The 20161-nt window shown below is 47.7% G+C and overlaps 2 protein-coding genes and 1 long non-coding RNA gene across 12 annotated transcripts in view; 2 read left to right on the top strand and 1 right to left on the bottom strand.

Annotated features, from left to right (window-relative positions):
* The window catches only part of LOC139565009 (G patch domain-containing protein 8-like), a 35287-nt gene extending 28528 nt beyond the window's left edge, over window positions 1-6759 (top strand). For all 10 annotated transcript variants that reach the window (XM_071385001.1, XM_071384998.1, XM_071385004.1 and 7 more), the window contains 3 exons: window positions 289-432; window positions 786-916; window positions 1618-6759. In XM_071385001.1, the coding sequence (XP_071241102.1) occupies window positions 289-432; window positions 786-916; window positions 1618-5539 (4197 nt within the window). In that variant the 3' untranslated portion in view covers window positions 5540-6759. The remainder of the gene's footprint in view (window positions 1-288; window positions 433-785; window positions 917-1617) is intronic.
* Window positions 6760-7758: 999 nt separating this feature from the next.
* LOC139565011 (Golgi SNAP receptor complex member 2-like) lies at window positions 7759-14811 on the bottom strand. The gene is made up of 6 exons (XM_071385008.1): window positions 14675-14811; window positions 14008-14072; window positions 11650-11758; window positions 10864-10996; window positions 10503-10643; window positions 7759-9337 (listed from the first exon to the last, which is right to left on the bottom strand). Exons 1-6 carry the CDS (start codon window positions 14701-14703, stop codon window positions 9176-9178), a joined length of 639 nt encoding a protein of 212 aa, XP_071241109.1. The 5' UTR covers window positions 14704-14811; the 3' UTR covers window positions 7759-9175.
* On the top strand, window positions 14783-18272 carry LOC139565012 (uncharacterized). Its single transcript, XR_011672854.1, has 3 exons — window positions 14783-14918; window positions 15412-15563; window positions 16288-18272. It is a non-coding gene; the product is annotated as an uncharacterized lncRNA (long non-coding RNA).
* The last annotated feature ends 1889 nt before the right edge of the window (window positions 18273-20161 follow it).

The following is a 20161-nucleotide window of genomic DNA, read 5'->3' as shown; positions in this document are numbered from 1 at the left end:
TTACGAATGCACTGTATAAAAACAACCTGCAAGCACAATCCTTGTACGCTTTGTTACCTTATGTGATTGATTTCTTTCAGTTATTGGACTTTTAACCTCAATGATAAACAACCATAGAGTTTCCTGTGGATTACTCAACCACTACCAAGCCCTATGATAGGAGAATAAAGACCAGATTATACTGGCTCTGATCTTACGGTCTTATTTCATCTTTCCATCTCTAATCTGTGTCAATGTCACTCACATCTCCTGTCTCTACCCCCCCGCCCTCCTTAACCCCAACAATAGGACCAGGTGGAAAAGGAGAAGGCCATCGCTAAAGCCCTGGAAGACCTGAGGGCCAACTTTTACTGTGAGCTGTGTGAGAAACAGTACCAGAAGCACCAAGAGTTTGACAACCACATCAACTCGTACGACCACGCTCATAAGCAGGTGAGGAGGACCTCCGCTTACCCCCACGCTGCTACAGCCCTACACACACTGGGTATACTGTCACCGTGTACACGAGTTTAGAGAAACCGAGCGTTAAATCCCAGACATTCCAGAAACAAGTGTAAGGAGCCTGTCTCAGTGGAGAGGGCTTTGCAGATATAAAATGGTCTTGTTGAATGGTGTTGCTGCACCATTGCCCTTACTGTGGATGCAGGAATCCTTAACTGCTCTCTTTCTCTCCCTCGTCCCTCTTTTTCTCCCTCATCCCTCTTCTTCATCTGACCCAATCTGTCTGTCTTCCCCTCTCTTCCCTTCCTCTCTCCCGCCATCCTGCCCTTGGTGTGCTGCTGCAGAGGCTTAAGGAGCTGAAGCAGAGGGAGTTTGCGAGAAACGTGTCATCGCGCTCACGGAAGGGTGGGAAGAAGCAGGAGAAGCTGCTACGCAGGCTGCATGAGCTAGCTGAGCAGAGGAAACAGCAGAACCGGTGAACACATGCTACAGTATATACTGCAGAGTCAACCGCCCTCTACTGGCTGAAGTGGAGGCTGTAACCCAATAATAAATATCACATTTTTATTTTATTGGTCACATATACGTGATTAGGTTAGCAGATGTTATTGCGGGTGTAGCGAAATGCTTGTGCTTCTAGCTCCGACAGTGCAGTAATATCTAACAAGTAATGTCTAACAAATTACTTAACATATACCCAATACACACAAATCTAGGTAGGAATGAATTAAGACTTTATACACATATGGACGAGCAATATCAGAGCGGAACGGACTAAGATACAGTAGAATAGTATAAAATACAGTATATACATATGAGATGAGTAATGCAAGATATGTAAACATTATTCATTAATTAAGATACCGTAGAATAGTATAGAATACAGTATATACATATGAGATGAGTAATGCCAGATAGGTAAACATTATTAAAGTGACTAATGTTCCATTCCTTAAAGTGGCCAGTGATTCCTAGTCTATGCCTATAGGCAGCAGCCTCTAATGTGCTAGTGATGGCTGTTTAACAGTCTAATATCTGTGTGGCAGCTTCCTATCAGTGCAGTGTTTGCAGATGTATGTGCAAAGAGAAATTATAATTTTAAATAATGTGTTCTGGATGAAACGCATAACACATGAAACACGTCACTTTAATATGTTCTTTATCGTTGTGTTTCAGTACCCCGGGAAGTGGTCCCATGTTCAAACCCACCACCGTGGCAGTAGACGGGGAGAAGGGTGAAGAGGGGAGTGCTGTAACCCCCGAGTATGTTCCCCCTGCAGACACTGCCATGGAGGGCTTGTCAGGGGAGGAGAAGAGCAGTGGGGGTCAGGCCTCCCCCAAACCAGCCACCACCATCAACTTCTCCCTGGGGAAGAGCAGCTCATCCCCGGCCGGGGCCTCCAAGGTCAGCGTGTCCTTCTCCTTCGCCAAGAAACCCCCGGTGAAGCTGGAGACGGTCGCAGCAGTGTTCGCTAAACTCCATCAGGATGACGACGAGGAGGAGGAGGAGGGGGGACAGGAGGAGGGAGGGGAGAAGGCCGCGGGACAGGAGGAGACCTCCGGCTGCAGCACCGAGAGCCCCAAGGGAGGAGGAGGGGGGAATGGAACAGCAGGGCCAGAGGAGGAGGAGCTGCAGGAGGAGCAACTACATCAAGAACAACCAGAGCAGGAGGAAGAAGATGACGGCGCCTCCCTAGCCTCCACCCTCAACAAGCTGAAGATGATGATGAAGAAGGAGGAAGGCTGGGCCGGCCAGGAGCCTGAGTACTACCACTACATCCCACCAACCCACTGCAGAGTCAAACCCCGCTTCCAGTTCCTGGTGTTCATGAAGGCCACAGACCAGTGTGAGATCAGGGAGCAAGAAGAAGAAGATGAAGAAGAGGTGGAAGAGAAGAAGACCGAGAAGGTGGTAGCAGAGGTTTCTGAGCAGACACAGCCAAAAGCTACTGAGTGCAAATCCGAGGAGCCAGAGAAGACTCCTGCAGCTCCAGTCACAGAGCCCACTCCTACTCCCACATCACCTAAACTGAAGACTGAAGAGGCCTCTGCCAGCTTCACAGACCCCCCTCCCACAACGGCCCCCACTGTAGTACCAGACAGCAAGCAGGAGACCCCAGTCCCAGAGCCCAACTCGGGCCCCAAAATCCCCACCAGCCCCTTCTTCCTGGTCCTGAGCAAAGACGAGAGCACCACTCTGCAGTGGCCCTCGGAGCTGCTGGATTTTACCAAGGCTCAGCCCGCCCTCTCTTACAGCTGCAACCCCCTGTACTTCGACTTCAAACTGTCCCGCAACAAAGGAGTCCGTGCTGGACGAGCAGCAAAGTCCTCCAAGCCCGCTGGTGAAGGAGCTGAGAAAAAAAACAATCCTGAGGCAGCTGCTGCAGTGAACGAGGGGAATGCTGCTGCTGCCACCACCACCCCTGGGCCCAGCACTGACAACACTGATAAGGAGCAGCCCTCCTTAAAAATAGAGGGTTCCCAAGGGGAGACTGAGGAGCAAAAGCTACAGAGTAGCACAAGCGGAGCCAAGAAGAAGAAGAAAAAGAAGAAGAAGAAGCATAAGAAATCTGGGAAAGGCTCCAAGCGCAAAGAAAAAGAGAAGGGAGCCGTAGTGGACGGGGACGCGGAAACTGCGATCCTAGGAGAGAAAACCAAAAAGAAGAAAAAACACAAACGAAAGAAGAGCAAAAACAAAGGTGAGGGGGAAGAGGGAGGTGGTGGTGATAAGGAAAAGCCTAAAGAGGAAAAAGCAGTAGCCGCAACGGTTTCTAGTGCTCCCCCAGCACCAGCAGGAACAGGATCTGCTACAGGAGCGGAACCCGGGAAGAGGAAACGACCAGCCAAAGAAGCACTTCAGAAGTCCGGGGCAGAGGAAGGTGGGGCAGGGAAAGGCTCTGACGAGGCCAAGCCCTCTGAGGAGCACAACGGCACCAAGCGTCTGAAGACGGACCCCAGCGCCCCACCCAGCGCTTCCTGCTCCTCCTCGGCCCAGAAGAGCCCCGGGCCAGGCAAACCACCCAGCAGTGAGAGTGAGGAGGAAGGAGGTGGAGGCTCAGCTTCCCGATCCAGCCGCCGCAGGTCCACACCCCGGGAGGGGCGCCAGAGCGATGACTCCGGCCGCTCCCGAAGCCGCTCGTCGCGTCGGGGAGACGGGCGAGGGAGCAGCCGGCGGCAGCACCGCGGCCAGGCATCCCGTAGCCAGTCAGACTCCAGCAGCTCGGAGCGCTCCTCGAGCGCCTACAGCCGGCGCAGCCGCAGCTACTCAGACAGTTACAGTGACGACAGTGACGGGGGCCGCCACCGGAGACACTCTAAACGCTCCTCTGACTCCGAGTACGATCGACGGGGAAGCGGCGGGCGGCGGCGCTCCAGAAGACGTCACTATTCTTCCTCGTCCTCGGAGGACTCTCGCTCCCGCAGCCACAGCCGCAGGAAGAGGCACCAGCGGCGGCACCGGAGCAGCTCTCGGAGCTCTAGCAGCAGGAGCCGCAGCACCAGGTCGTGGAGACGCAGCTACAGCCGCAGCCACAGCTCAGCCAGCCGCTCCTCCAGCTCTACTAAGGGCTCCCCTTACCGGGGTCGTGGAGGCCAGGGGGGCCACAGGGGCCGGGCAGACAGCGCTACACGGCGCCGAGACTTCAACCGCTCCTGCATCTACCGTTCCCAGTCCCCCCGCTCTGCCTCATCACGAGCCCCAAACCGCAACAGCAGCTCCCAGAGCCAGAGGGCAGGGGGGTCCCGGGGAGAAGGAGGGGGAGACCAGAGGAACTCTTCCTCACACTTCACCGCCCGCCAGCTTCTGGATAAGATCCAGTCCAGGAAGGGATCTGATGTCCCAACCACAGGGACCAAATCTGGCGCCAAGATCAAGGACCCACCATCGGGCTACTTTGGGCCCAAACTGCCTCCAGCTCTGGGCAATAAGTCCATGCTGCCCCTGTTCGGTAAGCTGCAGGCAGGGAAGAAATTCCCTGCGATCCCCCTGACCCGGCCCGATGGTGGAGAGAAGTCATCAGCAGGGAAAGGTTCAGATGCCGGGGGAGAGGTCATCCTGATGGAGCCCATCCGGGAGTTCCCCCCACCGCCTCCCCCTCCACCAGCTCATAAGAAGGTGGAGGAGACGGTAGTAGTAGTCCAGGAAGCCCGCCACCTCACCCTGGACGCACAGGTTCTTCATGACCCCCGGCCGCTGTTCCATCAGGAGCCCTCCATGCTGATGCCCCCATACCAGGGCGAGCCGGGACAGGACCCCTCCCAGAACCCCATGATGGAGCCACTCATGCCCGACATGCAGCAGCAGCCACCCCCCATGCACGCCTACCCCAACTACCCCCCGCCCAGCCTGGAGGAGGAGGACATGGGCATGGAGGCAGAGGAGAACGGTCTGGCCCCGCTGGAGAGCCAGCCCATCACCTTCACCCCAGAGGAGATGGAGAAGTACGGCAAGCTGCAGCAGGCTGCCCAGCAGCACATCCAGCAGCAGCTCCTGGCCAAGCACATCAAGACCTTCCCCTCAGCCGCAGCAGCACAGGCTGCAGCGAACATGGCTGCAGCAGCGAACCATCTGCAGCCGGCACCCCCTCCCCCCCAGCAGCAGATGATCCAGATCCATCAGCCTGCCGTGTCTGCAGCCTCGGCTACCGCCATCACCACAGTACAACACCTCATGCAGCAGCACCATGCTGCTCAGGCTGCAGCCATGGGCATCCACCCACACGGCCCCCACCCGCACCCCCAGTTAGCCCAGGTCCACCACATCCCCCAGCACCACCTCACCCCCATTTCCCTATCTCACCTGGGACACTCTCTGGGCCACACTCTGGGCCACCAGTTGGGAGTGGGACACGCTGGACTGATCCCTGCCCACCACACGGCCTTCCTCAATGGCCAGCCCATACACATTATCCCAGCCTCAGCACTTCATCACCACAGCCCCTTAGCCCTCCACCACATACCACACTCATCCCTCTACCCAACGCTGTTCGCCCCCCGGCACTCTAACGCCGCTGCGGCAGCCGCACTGCAGCTCCACCCCTTCCTGCACCCCATCTTCTCAGGGCAGGACCTCCAGCACCCCCCTAACCACGGCTCCTGAGAAAGACCTTCACTAGAGCCATGTGTCCACATCAGAGGAGGGTGTTTTGGCCAGAGCAGGCCTGGTTAAACATCAGAGTTAACATGGAGAGAGGGAGGTGTAGTGGCACCATTGTGCAGCAGGTGATGGTGAGAATATCATCAGACTGGCCACCATTAGACCACTGGCCAGACAGAGGTGCTGTGATATGCTGCCTGTGCAGAGGTAAACAACAGACATTTACTGTGGGCTCTTTGAATGGACCCCTCCGAACAGTTGACTGACATTCACCCTGAGGTTTCTGGACAGGGTGGGGGAGGGTTTGAGGCAACCTCAAACCTCAAATAAGACGGCAGTTTGTTTTGAATGGGAACCCAGTTTAAAAGGGGGGGGGGAGAAGCAGAAACCAGAAACCTCTGGAGTATTTTATTTTTTGTCCCACAGTTTATAACTGATTGTCGCTGTCAATGTTCTTCTTTGTTATTACAGCCAAAGAGACGCAGTGGCTGAAGCCATAAGCAGGATGGTGTTGTGGGAAAGGAAAGGGGGAGATGAGATGGGGACAAGAGGGGGTTTAGGGTGACATCCATGACTGGAAACAGCCTTGACTTTGTAATGTAATCTGGTGGCTTTAGTCTACTGCCTGAATTCTGTTGTCATTAATATCTAATTTTCTCACATGACTACTTGCTCTCTTCATGACCTGTAATATTCACCAACAATTTGTAATACGGTATGGTGTACATAGATCACTGAGCAATGTGAAGTATCCCTCTAATATGATGGGCATATAAGGAATGTTCTTTATTACTGACTAATGAAATGTTGCCCATAAGGAAATTAAAATGGTCACTGGTGGGGGAACACCGATAAGAGGTTGGGTGAAGCTCAAGTTTTATTGGAGGTACTGTGGGGGGGGTCACACCCGCTTAGTGCTGTAGGGTTAAAGGTCATGTTGTTCCAAGTGGTAGTGGTTGTATATTGAAATGACTTGCACTGAAATCTGTACATCAAGATGCTGCTTTCGCATCATGTAACAAATGTATGATTGTAGTATACTGCAATAATTGTATTTTATTTTGTTTTTGTTTCTAAATTATTTTCCAAAATGCTCCTCAAAAGGAGATGTTTTTCTTCTTGTGTAATTTTTGCTCAATGTAAATAAAATTGCTGTAGTTAACCCCAATAACATTCTAGGGGTTTGTTGCTACTGTACAAAATAAAAGAACTGAAGGAATGAAGATGGACAAGAATACTTTATCGAGGCATTTTCTGAACTATTATCCTGTATGGGAAGGATTGGGTGACGGGACTGCCCTGTAAGTGGCAGCAATGGTATGTCTTTTTTAAAATATAATGCGTCAGCAAATAAAGAGTTTTGAGTTGCTACATGTCTGTCTTAACGATGTTTAGCTGGTGAAGTGTGTAGTCTGCAGTGGTATGAGTAAGGGTTGCGAGCAATACATAAAGATAAATGTCCCGTCTGGGTACTTTCAGTATGGTACATTATAGGCAGATTACATATAGTAACAAATACCAGCACAGACATGCATTCTTTACTTACTGTGGCAAACGGCTGCTGAAACTGCAATGAAAAGTGAATTTCTCATTCTCAGCACAAGCTTCTTGAGATGTCTGCGTATTGCATGCAGCCCTTTTAGACTAGAGGATAAGTCTGCTAGGCTAATAAGGCTAGAGGATTTTACATCTGCTTCTCCTCTGAAGGTTATGGAATGCTGAGCTGTCACTAGATGGCGCCAGAGCTCCGTTTTATGTAGCCTCACTTACAGCTAGCTGTACATCAAGACCAGGAGTCAGACTGTCTAATTTCAGCGTAAAACTTTTCATTCGTAGTTTCTCATCTACCTGCTGGAATATTCCATGCTTATTGCTCTCCCAGGATTTTATTTATAGTAAATGTGATAAATGTATGCACTCAGTACTGTAAGTGGCTCTGAATCAGTGTCTGCTAAATGACTAACATGTTAGATGTGATGGTAGGGGTTCCTATGCAGTCCGGATAGGTCCCCAGACTACGGCCCCTCAAGTACTAGTCTTGAAAATAATTATGTTTCAAACAATAGTTTTACTGTTGTAAATGTAAACTCCATATTGTATGACAGTTTCTGACATTTTCAGTGAGGTTTATTTAAACTATGCTTTATATCCATTGTTAGATTTGACCCATACTTAATTCAATTGCTAGATTACATGGACAATAATGTACACTTCAGAGACAGATTAAGACAAGTTGTTTTTAAAATGTTTACTTTTTTTTTTTTTTATCTCCAGAGAATTCCAATTTGAACCTTGGTTGCACTAACATAGTGAGACTAGGGCCAAGAACATGTCCAGATCATTTACATTTTGAAAGTGTGACGACAATACACTTTGTTCAGATAGTTTCACAAAACATGTTTTGTTTTCACTATCGGTCTGTATCTTGGGCACAGGTCCCTGTTAACTGCCCTCTTCCTCCCTGGGCTACATACATGTATTGGTTAATCTGACATAAGTATTCTCCAGGCAGTGTCATTAGGATGTGTGATGAGGTAAGGTGCAACATCAGCTTTTCATCCATTTCCAGATAACTATTTTTCTGTCCATTTTAAGAATCATAATTTGGGAACAATGGCAGCAAACAGTCAAATTATGCTTCAAATAGATGAAGATGAAACCACAATGAATGCCATCCACAAGGTAATGGAGAACTCATTATAGGGGAGACTAAGGCAAGCAAGTGGACCTTGAAGGAGAATTGGTTTGGGAAAAAAGGTAACCAGTCATGAAATGTCCTTCTCACCCACCTACAGCTTCACACAGAGGCTGTCAGGTGGATGACCGGCGAGATGAGTGGCAGGTGTCAGCGAGCTGGAATTATGGTTGCAAGGTTCCACGTTCAGTTTGAAGTCAAATTAAAGTGTAGACACTGAGTGCAAAACATTAAGGACGCCTGCTCTTTCCATAACAGACTGACCAGGTGAAAGCTATGATCCCTTATTGATGTCACTTGCTAAATTCACTTAAATCACTATACATGGAGGATATGGGTTTAACAGAAAAATGTAAGCCTTGAGACATGGATTGTGTGTGTGTGCCATTCATAGGGTGAATGGGCAAGACAAAAAAGTGCCTTTGAACAGGGTATGGTAGGCGCACTGGTTTGTGTCAAGAACTGCAACGCTGCTGGGTTTTTCACACAACAGTTTCCCGTGTGTATCACTAATGGTCCACCGCCCAAAGGACATCTAGCCAGCTTGACAACTGTGGGAAGCATTGGAATCAACATGGGCCAGCATCCCTGTGGAACGCTTTCAATACCTTGTAGAGTCCATGCCCAGATGAATTGAGGCTGTTCTGAGGGCAAAAGGTACAACTCAACATTAGGAAGGCATCCTTAATGTTTTGTACACTCAGTGTATAGGTCTTGCTTAACACCCATTTTACTGGTGCAAAAGAGTGGTTGAAATAGAAGTGGGTGGTAAAACCCATGGAAATTAAAAGACGGATAATTCCTCGCCTTCCGATTGGAAACAATACTGTCAAGGAACTCTCCGATTTGAAGACAAGCCTATTATCACCGTTCACGTATCTTATGGGCTTATTGTGCAAAAACGTCCAAGGCCAACGCAAAACTGGTTGCAGATGTGGTCATGGTCAGCCCAGGTACTTGGCCACCAGGAACATGACCACACAGGTGAGCAGCATCCCTCCAATCATGATCAACTTATCCTGGGTGGCCCTCTTCTCGATCAGCCTCATCACCGTGTTGGACAGACCCAGCATGTTGGCCACATCCAGCATCTTCTTGTGGGTCCCCTGGATTTAGTGAGAACAGAGGGGAGAAAAGACATCGAACATTAGCTGCCGAAGTTCCATTGATTGTGCTGCTGTTTCCTGAAGAAAAAGCTGAAGTTAGTTATTAATGGGTATTCTGCTTCATTGCTGTTTGTGGGAATACTGTATACACAGTAGTATCATAACCTGCATTTAGCCTGGTCATGACAAAGCTCTATTCAACTGATTAGGGAGAGGCTGTCTGAGGAACCACACCCAGCCGTTCTGTCCTCCCGGTCTGTTCCTCAGCTGTTTCTCACGGCCAGCCCATCTGATCACCAGACGCCCTGATAAGAGGAGGCACACAGCAGCCTTCACCAGGAACACCATCTCTTCTCCTCCCTGGAAATATGTACTTAGCCTGCTGCTGACAACCAGCACCACACACACACACACACACTTCGACTACACATAGTGATCATTAGAGGACAGAAACCGGGTCAGCCAGGGTTTGTTTTGGGAATACTGATTCCTCTCTCTGGAATACCGTCGACAGGGACCTGCCTTGCCGTGTCACGGTCAGTGTTCCTTGGCAAAGTGTCAACAACAAAAAAAACAGATCCTCAAAACGTTCTATAGCTGCACCATTGAGAGCATCTTGACTTGCTGCATCACCGCTTGGTATGGCAACTACTTGGCATCCACTACAAAGGGTAGCGCGTATGGCCCAGTACATCACTTGGGCCGAGCTCCCTGCCATCCAGGACCTCTATACCAGGTGGTGTCAGAGGAAGGCCCTGAAAATTGTCAAAGACTCCAGCCCCCCAAGTGATAGACATTTCTGCTACTGCACGGAAAGCGGTACCAATGCACCAAGTCTGGAACCAACAGGACCCTGAACAGCTTCTACCAACAAGCCATAAGAATGCAAAATAGCTAACCAAATAGCTACCAGGACTATAATCATTTTGCACTCTTTTGACTCATCACATACGCTGCTGCTAGTGCTTATTATCTATCCTGTAGCCTCGTCACTTTACCACTACCTACATGTACATATCTACCTCAATTACATCGTACCCCTGCACATCGGTACTGGTACCCCGTGTATATAGCCAAGTTATCGTTACTCATTGTGTATTTATTCTCTATAAGTTTTTCTCTCTGCATTGTTGGGAAAGGCCCGTGTGTAAGCAAACACACACACCTTGAGCGTGCCCCTCTGGTCCCTGAGTCCGGTGAGGATGCTGCTGCCGCTGCCCAGGAGGTCGTCCATGCCTCTGTGTGCGTTGTTCAGGTTGGAGTTCAACTGCAACGTCTCATCTATGGGGATGGAGGTGTCTGCATCCTGTAGGGGACAATACCGGTAACATCTCAACAATGTTCTCCTAAAAAAATTATTTCGGTTTTATTGCCCATGTTACACCAGTTGTGGTGTGTCAAGCAAGAGTTTGCATGCATGTTTTAGGTTATCATTACATGAGTGTAGACATTACTGTAGTTCTACACGGGAGATGAGTGTGTTCTGATGATTACATGTGGTTTTGGAGTGGGCCACTACTACTGACGTTGGTGGTGAAGGTACGACTCATGAGCTCCTCCCTCTCTCGGTCCTGGGTCTCTCGTGAGTAGCGACGGTGCTGGAAGTTCCTCAGCGCCGTCTGGAGGTGCTGAACATCATACTTCAGCTGGTCTACCCGCCTGCGGAGGGGACAGACAGAGACAACATTCTTCTTACCCCCCAGCCAAATAATGGCAGAGGAAATCTCAGAGGGTAAAAATGGCGGCCTTTGCCTCCAGCTCCATCCAGCATTTCAGGACTGTGGTTTAGTCACTCCTTCTTCACTAACTCATGACATCTCCCTTGGTATGCTCTGTTTGGATGTCTTCTAGTTCTCAATAAAAGCTTTCTATCGTCACTAAGATAAGTCAACATGCCTCCCTTCTTTCCAATCTGTCTTACTTCTCCACCTGGCTGAAACACCTGAGGGCCTTGTCTCACTCCACCCTTCTCTCCCGCTCCTCCTGAGCATCACCTGCTCGTGGCTCAGCCCCGCGGCCCCAGCGTACTGTAGCTGTCCTGAGATCAGAGGAGAGCTGTGGGACGGGGCGCAGCAGTTTGTCCCCTGGGGCCTGTTTACCCAGCTCTGAAGTGACGCCTTGCCCAACGCGGCAGGAATGCCGGGGCTTCCGAGGGAATGTTTTCACAGAGCCGCGTCGCCACAGGGGATGAGAAGCACACTGCCTGCTTCATCTAGCTGCGACCCTGTCCCGGTCCCACCCATCTTTATGAAACATTCATCGTCACGCCACCTCTGGTGTATTTGGGTCACTGATGCAGTTTGTGTACTCACAGTTTGGCGTTCTGACGGCGGTTTGGCGGTTCTTTGCTAGCCAGGATTTCCAGACGTTCCAAATGGCTGAAGATCTGGTCGATTCTGACCTGCAGATCGTTCTCCAACACTGGAGAGAGCGCGCAAACACACACACACACACACACACACACACACACAGAGAGAGAAACTATTAAACACACCCTGAACAGTTGTTTCACTCCCCAAATAGGCCAATCTTATACAAAATAAAATGTTAAAGTTATGTTCATTCTAATAAAACAGACAAGATTTCCCCATTCCATGCTACCATGGAATATAGCCCCACGGTTTCAGGTGAATCCAAGAGAGAGATGACAGCAAATATGTTATTTTCTCAAACTTCGCAGAGGAAGTTAATCCACATTGAAACAAAGGGCCTTGTACATAATCTCTTCATGAAGACAAATCAGCCATTGATTCTTATTTGAAGTCAGATATCTATCGTTACACCCGTTTCATTCTCAGACTGCTGAGATTCTAGATAGCGTTTGGTTCCAAGGTGACAACAGCACTAGGCTTGTGGGAAGCTTTTATCTGCCCTTTAAAAAGGACTAGCACCATCTTGTCCCCCACCCCCACCCTCTCCCGTCCTGACTGAGTGACTCCTCGCTCGGACGCCTGCTGCATCCTTCCACCCTCTAACATGCGAGATGATGTCATTGTCACGACTGGGCGGCCGACTGGCTGCCACCATTATCTTTAGAGAAGACTTCCCAGTCGTCCCTCTGCCGCCACCCCTATGCTTCCTGCCCTGGCACCAGCCTGGCTCACAGAACATTGCCCGCCCTGCCCACCTCCCAAAACAATCAGTAGGGAGGGCAGGGTACAGCTTGGCTCAAAGGGCTGCGCAACACTGGAAAAGGGGAACAGATGTAAATACTGCCTAGTTGTAAATTCCGAATTAATAATTAACAAAAAATATAAAAAAGCAACAATTTAAAATATTTTACTGAGTTACAGTTCATATAAGGAAATCAGTCAATTGAAATAAATTAATTAGGCCCTCATCTATGGATTTCACATGACTGGGAATACAGATATGCATCTGTTGGTCACAGAAACCTTGAAAAAAGGTAGGTGCCTGGATCATAAAACCAGTCAGTATCTGGCCACCATTTTCTTCATGCAGCGCGAATAAAGAGTTGATCAGGCTGTTGATTGTGGGCTGTGGAATGTTGTCCCACTCCTCTTCAATGGCTGTGCGAAGTTGCTGGATATTGGCGGGAACTGGAACGCGCTGTCGTACACGCCGATCCAGAGCATCCCAAACATGCTCAATGGGTGACGTGTCTGGTGAGTATGCAGGCCATGGAAGAACTGGGACATTTTCAGCTTCCAGGAAATGTGAACAGATCCTTGCGGCATGGGGTTGTGCATTATCATGCTGAAACATGAGGTGATGGCGGCGGATGAATGGCACGACAATGGGCCTCGGGTACTCGTCACAGTATCTCTGTGCATTCAAATTGCCATCAATAAAATGAAATTAAGCTACGGACAATGAGCACATGCCTTCCCTCACTCTAACCCTACCATGGGGCACTCTGTTCACAACGTTGACATCAGCAAACCGCTCGCCAACACAACACCAACACACCTTCTGCAATCTGCCCAGTACAGCTGAAACCAGGATTAATCTGTGAAGAGCACACTTCTCCAGCATGCCAGTGGCCATAGAAGGTGAGCATTTTCCCACTGAAGTCGCAGTCAGTTCAAGACCCTGGTGAGGGCGACGAGCACGCAGATGAGCTTCCCTGATACGGTTTCTGACAGCTTGTGCAGAAATTCTGCGGTTGTGCAAATCCACAGTTTCATCAGCTGGGCTCAGACAATCCTGCAGGTGAAGAAGCCAGATGTGAAGGTCCTGGGCTGGCCTGGTTACATGTGGTCTGCGGTTGTGAGGCCAGTTGGACGTACTGACAAATTCTGTAAACGACGTTGGAGGCGGCTTATTGTAAAAAAAATAAACATTAAATTCTCTGGCAACAGCTCTGTTGGACAGTCCTGCAGTCAGCATGCCAATTGCACGCTCCCTCAAAACTTGAGACTTCTGTGGCATTGTGATGTGTGACAAAACGGCACACTATAGAGTGACCTTTTATTGTCCCCAGCACAAGGTGCACCTGTGTAATGACCATGCTGTTTAATCAGCTTTTTGATATGCCACATCTGTCAGGTGGATCGATTATCTTTACAAAGGAGAAATGCTCACTAACAGCGATGTAAACACATTTTTGAGAAATACACTTTTTGTGCATATGGAACATTTCTGGGAGGTTGACACTTGCAACATTCATTGAATGCAGAAGATACATTATTTAGAAAGAGTGAACTCACGGTGGACAGACTGACGATCTGTGTTCTCCAGGCGTCCCATGAGCGACTGCACCTCCTGTATTTGCCTGATCAAAGAGGACAGAGAGCAAAGATATATAAATATTCCTAGCCTACCGTAAATATTATATGGAAGCGTAATATTAGATAAGGGTCTATTGAATAGACAAGGAACTAGACAATGGTATGTGGCAATTGAATACACACGCTAGATACGAAAACTACAGACAGTGAATTTAATGGTGCTTTCAAGACTACTGGGAACTCCGGCAGACAAGGTAAAATCATGACGTCAGTGATCTTTGAATTCAGAGTTGGATGACCGTTCAAAACGATGTTTCCCAGTCAAAGCTAGTTTTTTCCCGAGTTCCTAATAGTCTTGAATGCACTGAAGTCAAAGATTTCTGAGTTCCCAGTTGATTTGAACGCGGCGTACCGTTACAGTAGTGATAGTTAAATATTGTTGGTCATGGATCTATGGCTATCTATTAGCTGGTTGGCTAGCTAGTTTCCTGTTGACATCATGACCACTAATGGAAGGGGTTAGTTAAAACTATCTTTGTCATGAAATGTTGTTAGCTAGCCAGCTAGTTACAGTAACGCGGTATATCATAAGGCAAGTGAGCTACGTTAGATGTCTTATTTTTTGAAAGAGAACAGAAACACTCACTTATTTGTTTGATGGTACAATGTCTCCATTTTCCTTTTATGTTTCAAGACACAATCCACACAAAAAATACCCTCGGTCTATAGAGGAATACCTTTAGCCGGTTTTATTGTGAAACTGAAAACAAGTGGATTTTTGTGCAATGCACACGTCATCAGTTGAGAAGACTTGTGTACGGAAATGGAATAACGGAAGCTCCACCGAGTGATAAAAGCCAAAGAACTGCTGCAGCGACACTACGAGGCAGGTACAGGTAGCTCGACCGCTCCAATCTAACAATGTAGAAGCAGAAATGTAGGAAAATGCTAAATAAAATGATTTAAAGTTAGTGCAATTTAAACGATATTCATGTTTTCTCTCTTACCTTTCAACACCAAAATATGGCATGATAATAGTCTACATTTATGAAGTGGAAGTGAGCTTTCTAGATTTGAGTGATGCTTTTAAATCATGTTTCTATTTTGGTTCATTTGATGCTTAGACTACCGTAACAAAAGTCAGACTTATTGAACTACATCTATTCTCAGCTTTTTACATGTCATATATCATACCCTTAATCTGAATCACAGACCGTGTGCTTTCTGTTCCCACAAAAAAAGCATCCTCTCCCCCTCAATCCAGCCAGGGCTCATCTGTTGACGGGAAGACAAATGTAACTGGAAAGACTTAATGAGAAGACGTCTCCAGGCAAAGTTTTGTCAGCTCACCCTGGCTTTGTCTAATTATCCCTTTTTCCACAGATTGGTGTCAGAATACACCTGTCTGTCCATCCAGGATTCCCTCCTCTGCCCGCGGATACAGACAGACCAACAATAATGATATCAAACTTTCCACGGACAGATGAGATTGGGAGAAGTCACAAATGTCTGCACCCAGGATAAATGAGGATGAGGTAAGGTGTCAGATTGTTTGTTAAGATGCCAATCAAATTCTCTCTCCCCTTCAATGAGTGTGTGAAACAGACGTGGTTTGATTTCTCAGAATTATGCTGCTACTGAGTGGTGCCCCCCCCCCCCTGAGATGTTAACAATGGATCCTTAGTGATGCAGAAGAGAGAATCATCCTGGGGCTATCCCTGACACCCCTACAAAACCACACCTCACATCAGCTCTCTCTCTCTCCCACGCTCCATCAGCCTACCACTGGGGATGCATGAGGGTATGAGCAGAGCAGCCAAACAAGTGCAGGTGTCCCATTGACAGATACTATATGTTCAGGGGAATTGGCTCTTAATGTCTCTATAATGTGTTATTGTTTACACACATAGCACAACCGACCTATCATGAGAGATATGGTTTGCTGAGCCTGTTGGTTGATGGTTGACACTTATCTCTCCAGGCTACTTGCTTCTAAACAGAGGCCTGTTTTAACCCACCCCCACATGTCAAAAAACATGATTCATGTTCAAGCCACTTCTTGCTCTTGCTGCTCACCATTTTCGGTTGTCACAACACCTCCCCAGGGCAGTGGTGGGATATGTTTAGATTTAACATGTAGCTCAGACAAGTAGAGAAGGAGAGGAAGGGCCCCTACGAGCCCTTTGGCAGATTATGTGGGGCGTATTTGCCTCCCTTCTGAGGTCGTAGGGTCCTCACTGTCTGTGCTCTATCTTTCAGCCCTGGAGAAAGGAGGAGCAGAGTTTACCGGTCTTCCCCCCACACCTGAGCACTACAGGCAGATACTGACACCTAGACTCCAGATGTGGAGCATGCTCACTTCACTCTGATTGACCAAGTCATCATCATGTGCCCGTTTCAACCCCGCTCCTGTTAAACTCCCCTGTTCTGTTACATTCAGGTACATCAGTCACTGAACCCACCTATGGGGAAAGAGACAAAGAAGGACTGTGTAGGTAGGGTTGAATTAGGGTTTGTTGTTGTGGTTTTCAGGATAGGTCTAGTGTGAAGATGGATGTGTGAGATGTTTAGCCCTGTGTGTGTGTGTGGCCCCTTTTCTGAACCACCAGTAAGACACCCTATTTCCTGATGCCAGGGCTGGATCCCTGGGGCCGTCAAAAGCAGTTTCCTGGAACTAGAGGATTTTGAGCCGGATCAGTCTCCCTCTCCTGGCTAGACACCATGGCAGCAGCACTGTTGTTAGGTGGAGGAACTCACCCGTCCCACTGAATGAGTCCCCTATGCCTTTGTTTTAAACATAAAGGGGAAATTATGTTATTAAATCACTTATATTTAATGCACTGAACGATCCTTCTCAGGCAAAATAATACATTATAACTCTACAATCATAACCCCGGAGAGACAAAATGAAGAGCCCAATTATGATGAGCTAAATTGCTTCAGGGCAACGATGTTTGGATACCAGTCATTTTTTGGAAGGCAACTGATCTTCTCATTCTCCTGAGGGAAATTATCAGTTTGTCTTTGAAGCCGTGATGAAAGGTTGAATGAAAGCAGGTGAGTACCTGTCAAAAAAGAGAGGGAGAATTCATAAGGTCTCTCTCTATGGGGACCAGGGAGAGGGGTTCGACTGGCATTTGTTTCTGCTCTTTGGCTGTAATGGAGCACAGCGGTGTGTGGAGGTGAGAGGGGTGTGCCCACCCAGAGAGAGGAGAAGGTGAAATGACTGCCCTGACGATACTGGTGAGTCTCTCTCGCCTCTCTCATTCTCTCTCTCCCCTTCTCTCTCCTTCCCCCCTCTACCTGCTGCCTTTCTGGCCTGGATCATGCAGCTGTCAGCCTCACACACACACACACAGCCCTGTGGCCATACCACCTAGGAGTGGTGACACCTAGACCCCGGAGCATCCACTCTGCTGTCTCGGTGAGGATGAGAGATCATGTGCACCCCCATGACTGGATGACATGCCGTCTACCTGCACTCTGCTCTCCCAGGGAGAGAAGGTAAACAGCAACATGGCACAGAGAGGAGCACAACATAGCACCTCACCGGGCTTCCCCTGCTTGCCAGTAGCATTACACAGAGTGACAGCTTCCTACCCACAGTCATGCACCGGGGTTTAATCACACTCTCATCATCAAGTCATATGTGTCAATGAGTCTTAAAATGTGGTTTTGAGGAAGTCAAAAGAAAGATAGATGATAGATTGATGAATACTTTAATTGTGATACTGAAATGAATGAATTGCTGGAATTGGTTCTATGATGAAAATGTAGATATCGCAACTAACATTTTTATGTGTCCACATATTTGATTATTATCCAATAATTTTGAGGTTTGATTTTACAGATGTAGGATCTTAATTTGATCACTCTTTTGTTACTGAGAATTTTCCCACATAGCAGGAAATGCAAATTTATAGTTTATTCAAGGTTTAAAAAGTATTCTAAAGTTTGTATTTTCCACTTTAAAATGTCAGACTTGATTTGCCCTAATGAAAAATGTATCAAGCCTGACAAAAAATGTCCATTAATTATAATCCATATAATAATTCACATGTCCTGTTGCTGCAGGATTATTTTCCTGCTGTTGCAAACTGGTTCATATTAAGATCCTACATCTGTACAAAGGGTAATCTTTCAACAACAAGAAATCTTAGTTTTACAATCAAGTAGAATTTCAGGTGATACCACATGAATGTAAATATCCCATACAGTATGAATAAACGTATGAGTTGATAGCAGCACCAGATGTCATGTGTTGAGAACACAGAGCTCTGAACCTTATCTCTATTTTCCTGTTCTGGACTTTGTTGATCTGGGAAAGCTTTATCTGTGCTTGTAATGGAGGTCAGGCCTACACTGTTGTGTGTGTCTGTCTGTCTGTGTGTCAAATCAAATTTGATTTGTCACATGCATCGAATACAACAGGTGTCGACTTAACCGTGAAATGCTTTCTTACAACGATGCAAAGTTGAAAAATAGTAACACAAGAAGAATGAAATACACAAGAATGGAGATATATACGGGGAGTACTAGTACCAGATCAACATGCAGAGGTATTTGAGGTAGATATGTACACGAAGGCAGGGTAAAGTGACTAGGCATCCAGATATCAGATTATAGATAATAATAAGAGTAAATTAAAGAACAGAATATGAGCAGCATATGATTAGTGTAAAAGTGTGTGTGGTTGTGTGTGTGTGTGTATGTAGTGTATGTGAATGTGTGTGGGTTTTGTGTGAGAGTGTCAGTGTCAGTGTAGTGTGTGTGTGTGTTGTGCTTCTTTGTATTTGTGTGTGCACATCATGGAGCTGAGAGAAAGGGGGAGACAGGGAGAGTCAGATAGGGAGGTATAAGAGGGCTTATCGTGGTCTCCTATCACCGTAGCTGCAGAGCAAACAGCTGTGTTGGTGCTGCAGGTGTTCCTCCACTGCAGCCATGGGGCTCATGGGAACAGCCTCCCCCACCAGTTTCCCAGCCCTCAGCAGCCCTCAGACATGAAGGAAGGGATTGCCAAGGGCTTACAGATGTAGGATCTTAATTTGAGCAAGTTTGCTCCAGCAGGAAAATAATCCTGCAGCAACAGGAAATGTGAATTATTATATGGATTATAATTAATGGACCTTTTTTGTAGGGGTTGATGCATTTTTTGTTAGGGCAAATCAAATCTGACATTTTTTAAGTGGAAATTACAAACTTTAAAAGCCTTTTTAAACCATGAATGCAGTACACGTTTGCATTTCCTGCTGTGAAGAAATATTCTCAGCAACAAAAAGTTGAGGAGGGGGTTGGGGGGGCGAACACAGGCTGAGTGGATGGGAGGCATCTTTGCTGTGTGAAATTAATTCACTAAAGCAGTTGTCATCTGTCCTGCATCATATCTACTGTCAATTTATGTTTCTCTCTGTGTACTTGTCTCTGAGGCCTTGGCTCGGTCTCCAATGAACCGCACGGTCTCCCTCAGGGTGCTACTTCAACCCTGCACGGAAAACTGCACTGTTTGAGACATGACAGTGTCAGAAAACAATGTCGTAAAACTCTGAGTTATACAAAACACAAACACAGCATAGTAGGACTTTCATGAGTTCTACCTGTGAGTTCTACCTGTACAACCTTCAGTAGATCTCACTTTTGCCACAAAGGTCATCAGTAAAATGCCCATGTCTCCTCTGCTGTCACCCATGCTACAGCACAAGTTACCCTAACACCTATTTGTATCCAAACTCATCAACAGCCTCCCAGTCAACCACCAGTAATAACTCCCCATCCAGCCACCTATACTTCAGTGGTAGGCCCCTCCATAGAGGTATGCACTCAGCCCTGTCATGGCTCTAGGCATTGCATGTTCTTGTTGTGGGTTGAGCAATTGCATTAGTCATTTCACATTCCAAATTCCTACCCTATGCCATATTCCTCAACCCTCTCTCTCTCTCTCCCGCTCTCCTTCACCCAATCCATTGGTCTGTTCATCACTTCCATTTTGCCAGGGCTGGGTAGGGTGTGGCCTGGTTTGGTGGTTTGGGCATACACACTGATGCTATCCTGCAGTACCCTCTCCTTAGAGGAGGAAATGTGACAGAGACTAGACTTTTGACCCGAGGGTTCAAATTACAGGAGGGGACCTTGCTAT

This window comes from Salvelinus alpinus, chromosome 36, assembly GCF_045679555.1.
Source record: "Salvelinus alpinus chromosome 36, SLU_Salpinus.1, whole genome shotgun sequence".
Classification (NCBI taxonomy): Eukaryota; Metazoa; Chordata; class Actinopteri; order Salmoniformes; family Salmonidae; genus Salvelinus; species Salvelinus alpinus.
Note: the sequence above shows the minus strand (reverse complement) of the source record. Positions and strands in the feature narration are given on the sequence as shown.

Coding starts and splice junctions, on each gene's coding strand:
- LOC139565011 (XM_071385008.1), bottom strand. CDS start 14,703: ATGGAGACATTGTACCATCAAACAAATAA. Junction 10,644..10,863: donor GTCGTACCTTCACCACCAAC/GTCAGTAGTAGT, acceptor TGTCCCCTACAG/GATGCAGACACCTCCATCCC. Junction 9,338..10,502: donor ACCAGAGGGGCACGCTCAAG/GTGTGTGTGTTT, acceptor CACTAAATCCAG/GGGACCCACAAGAAGATGCT.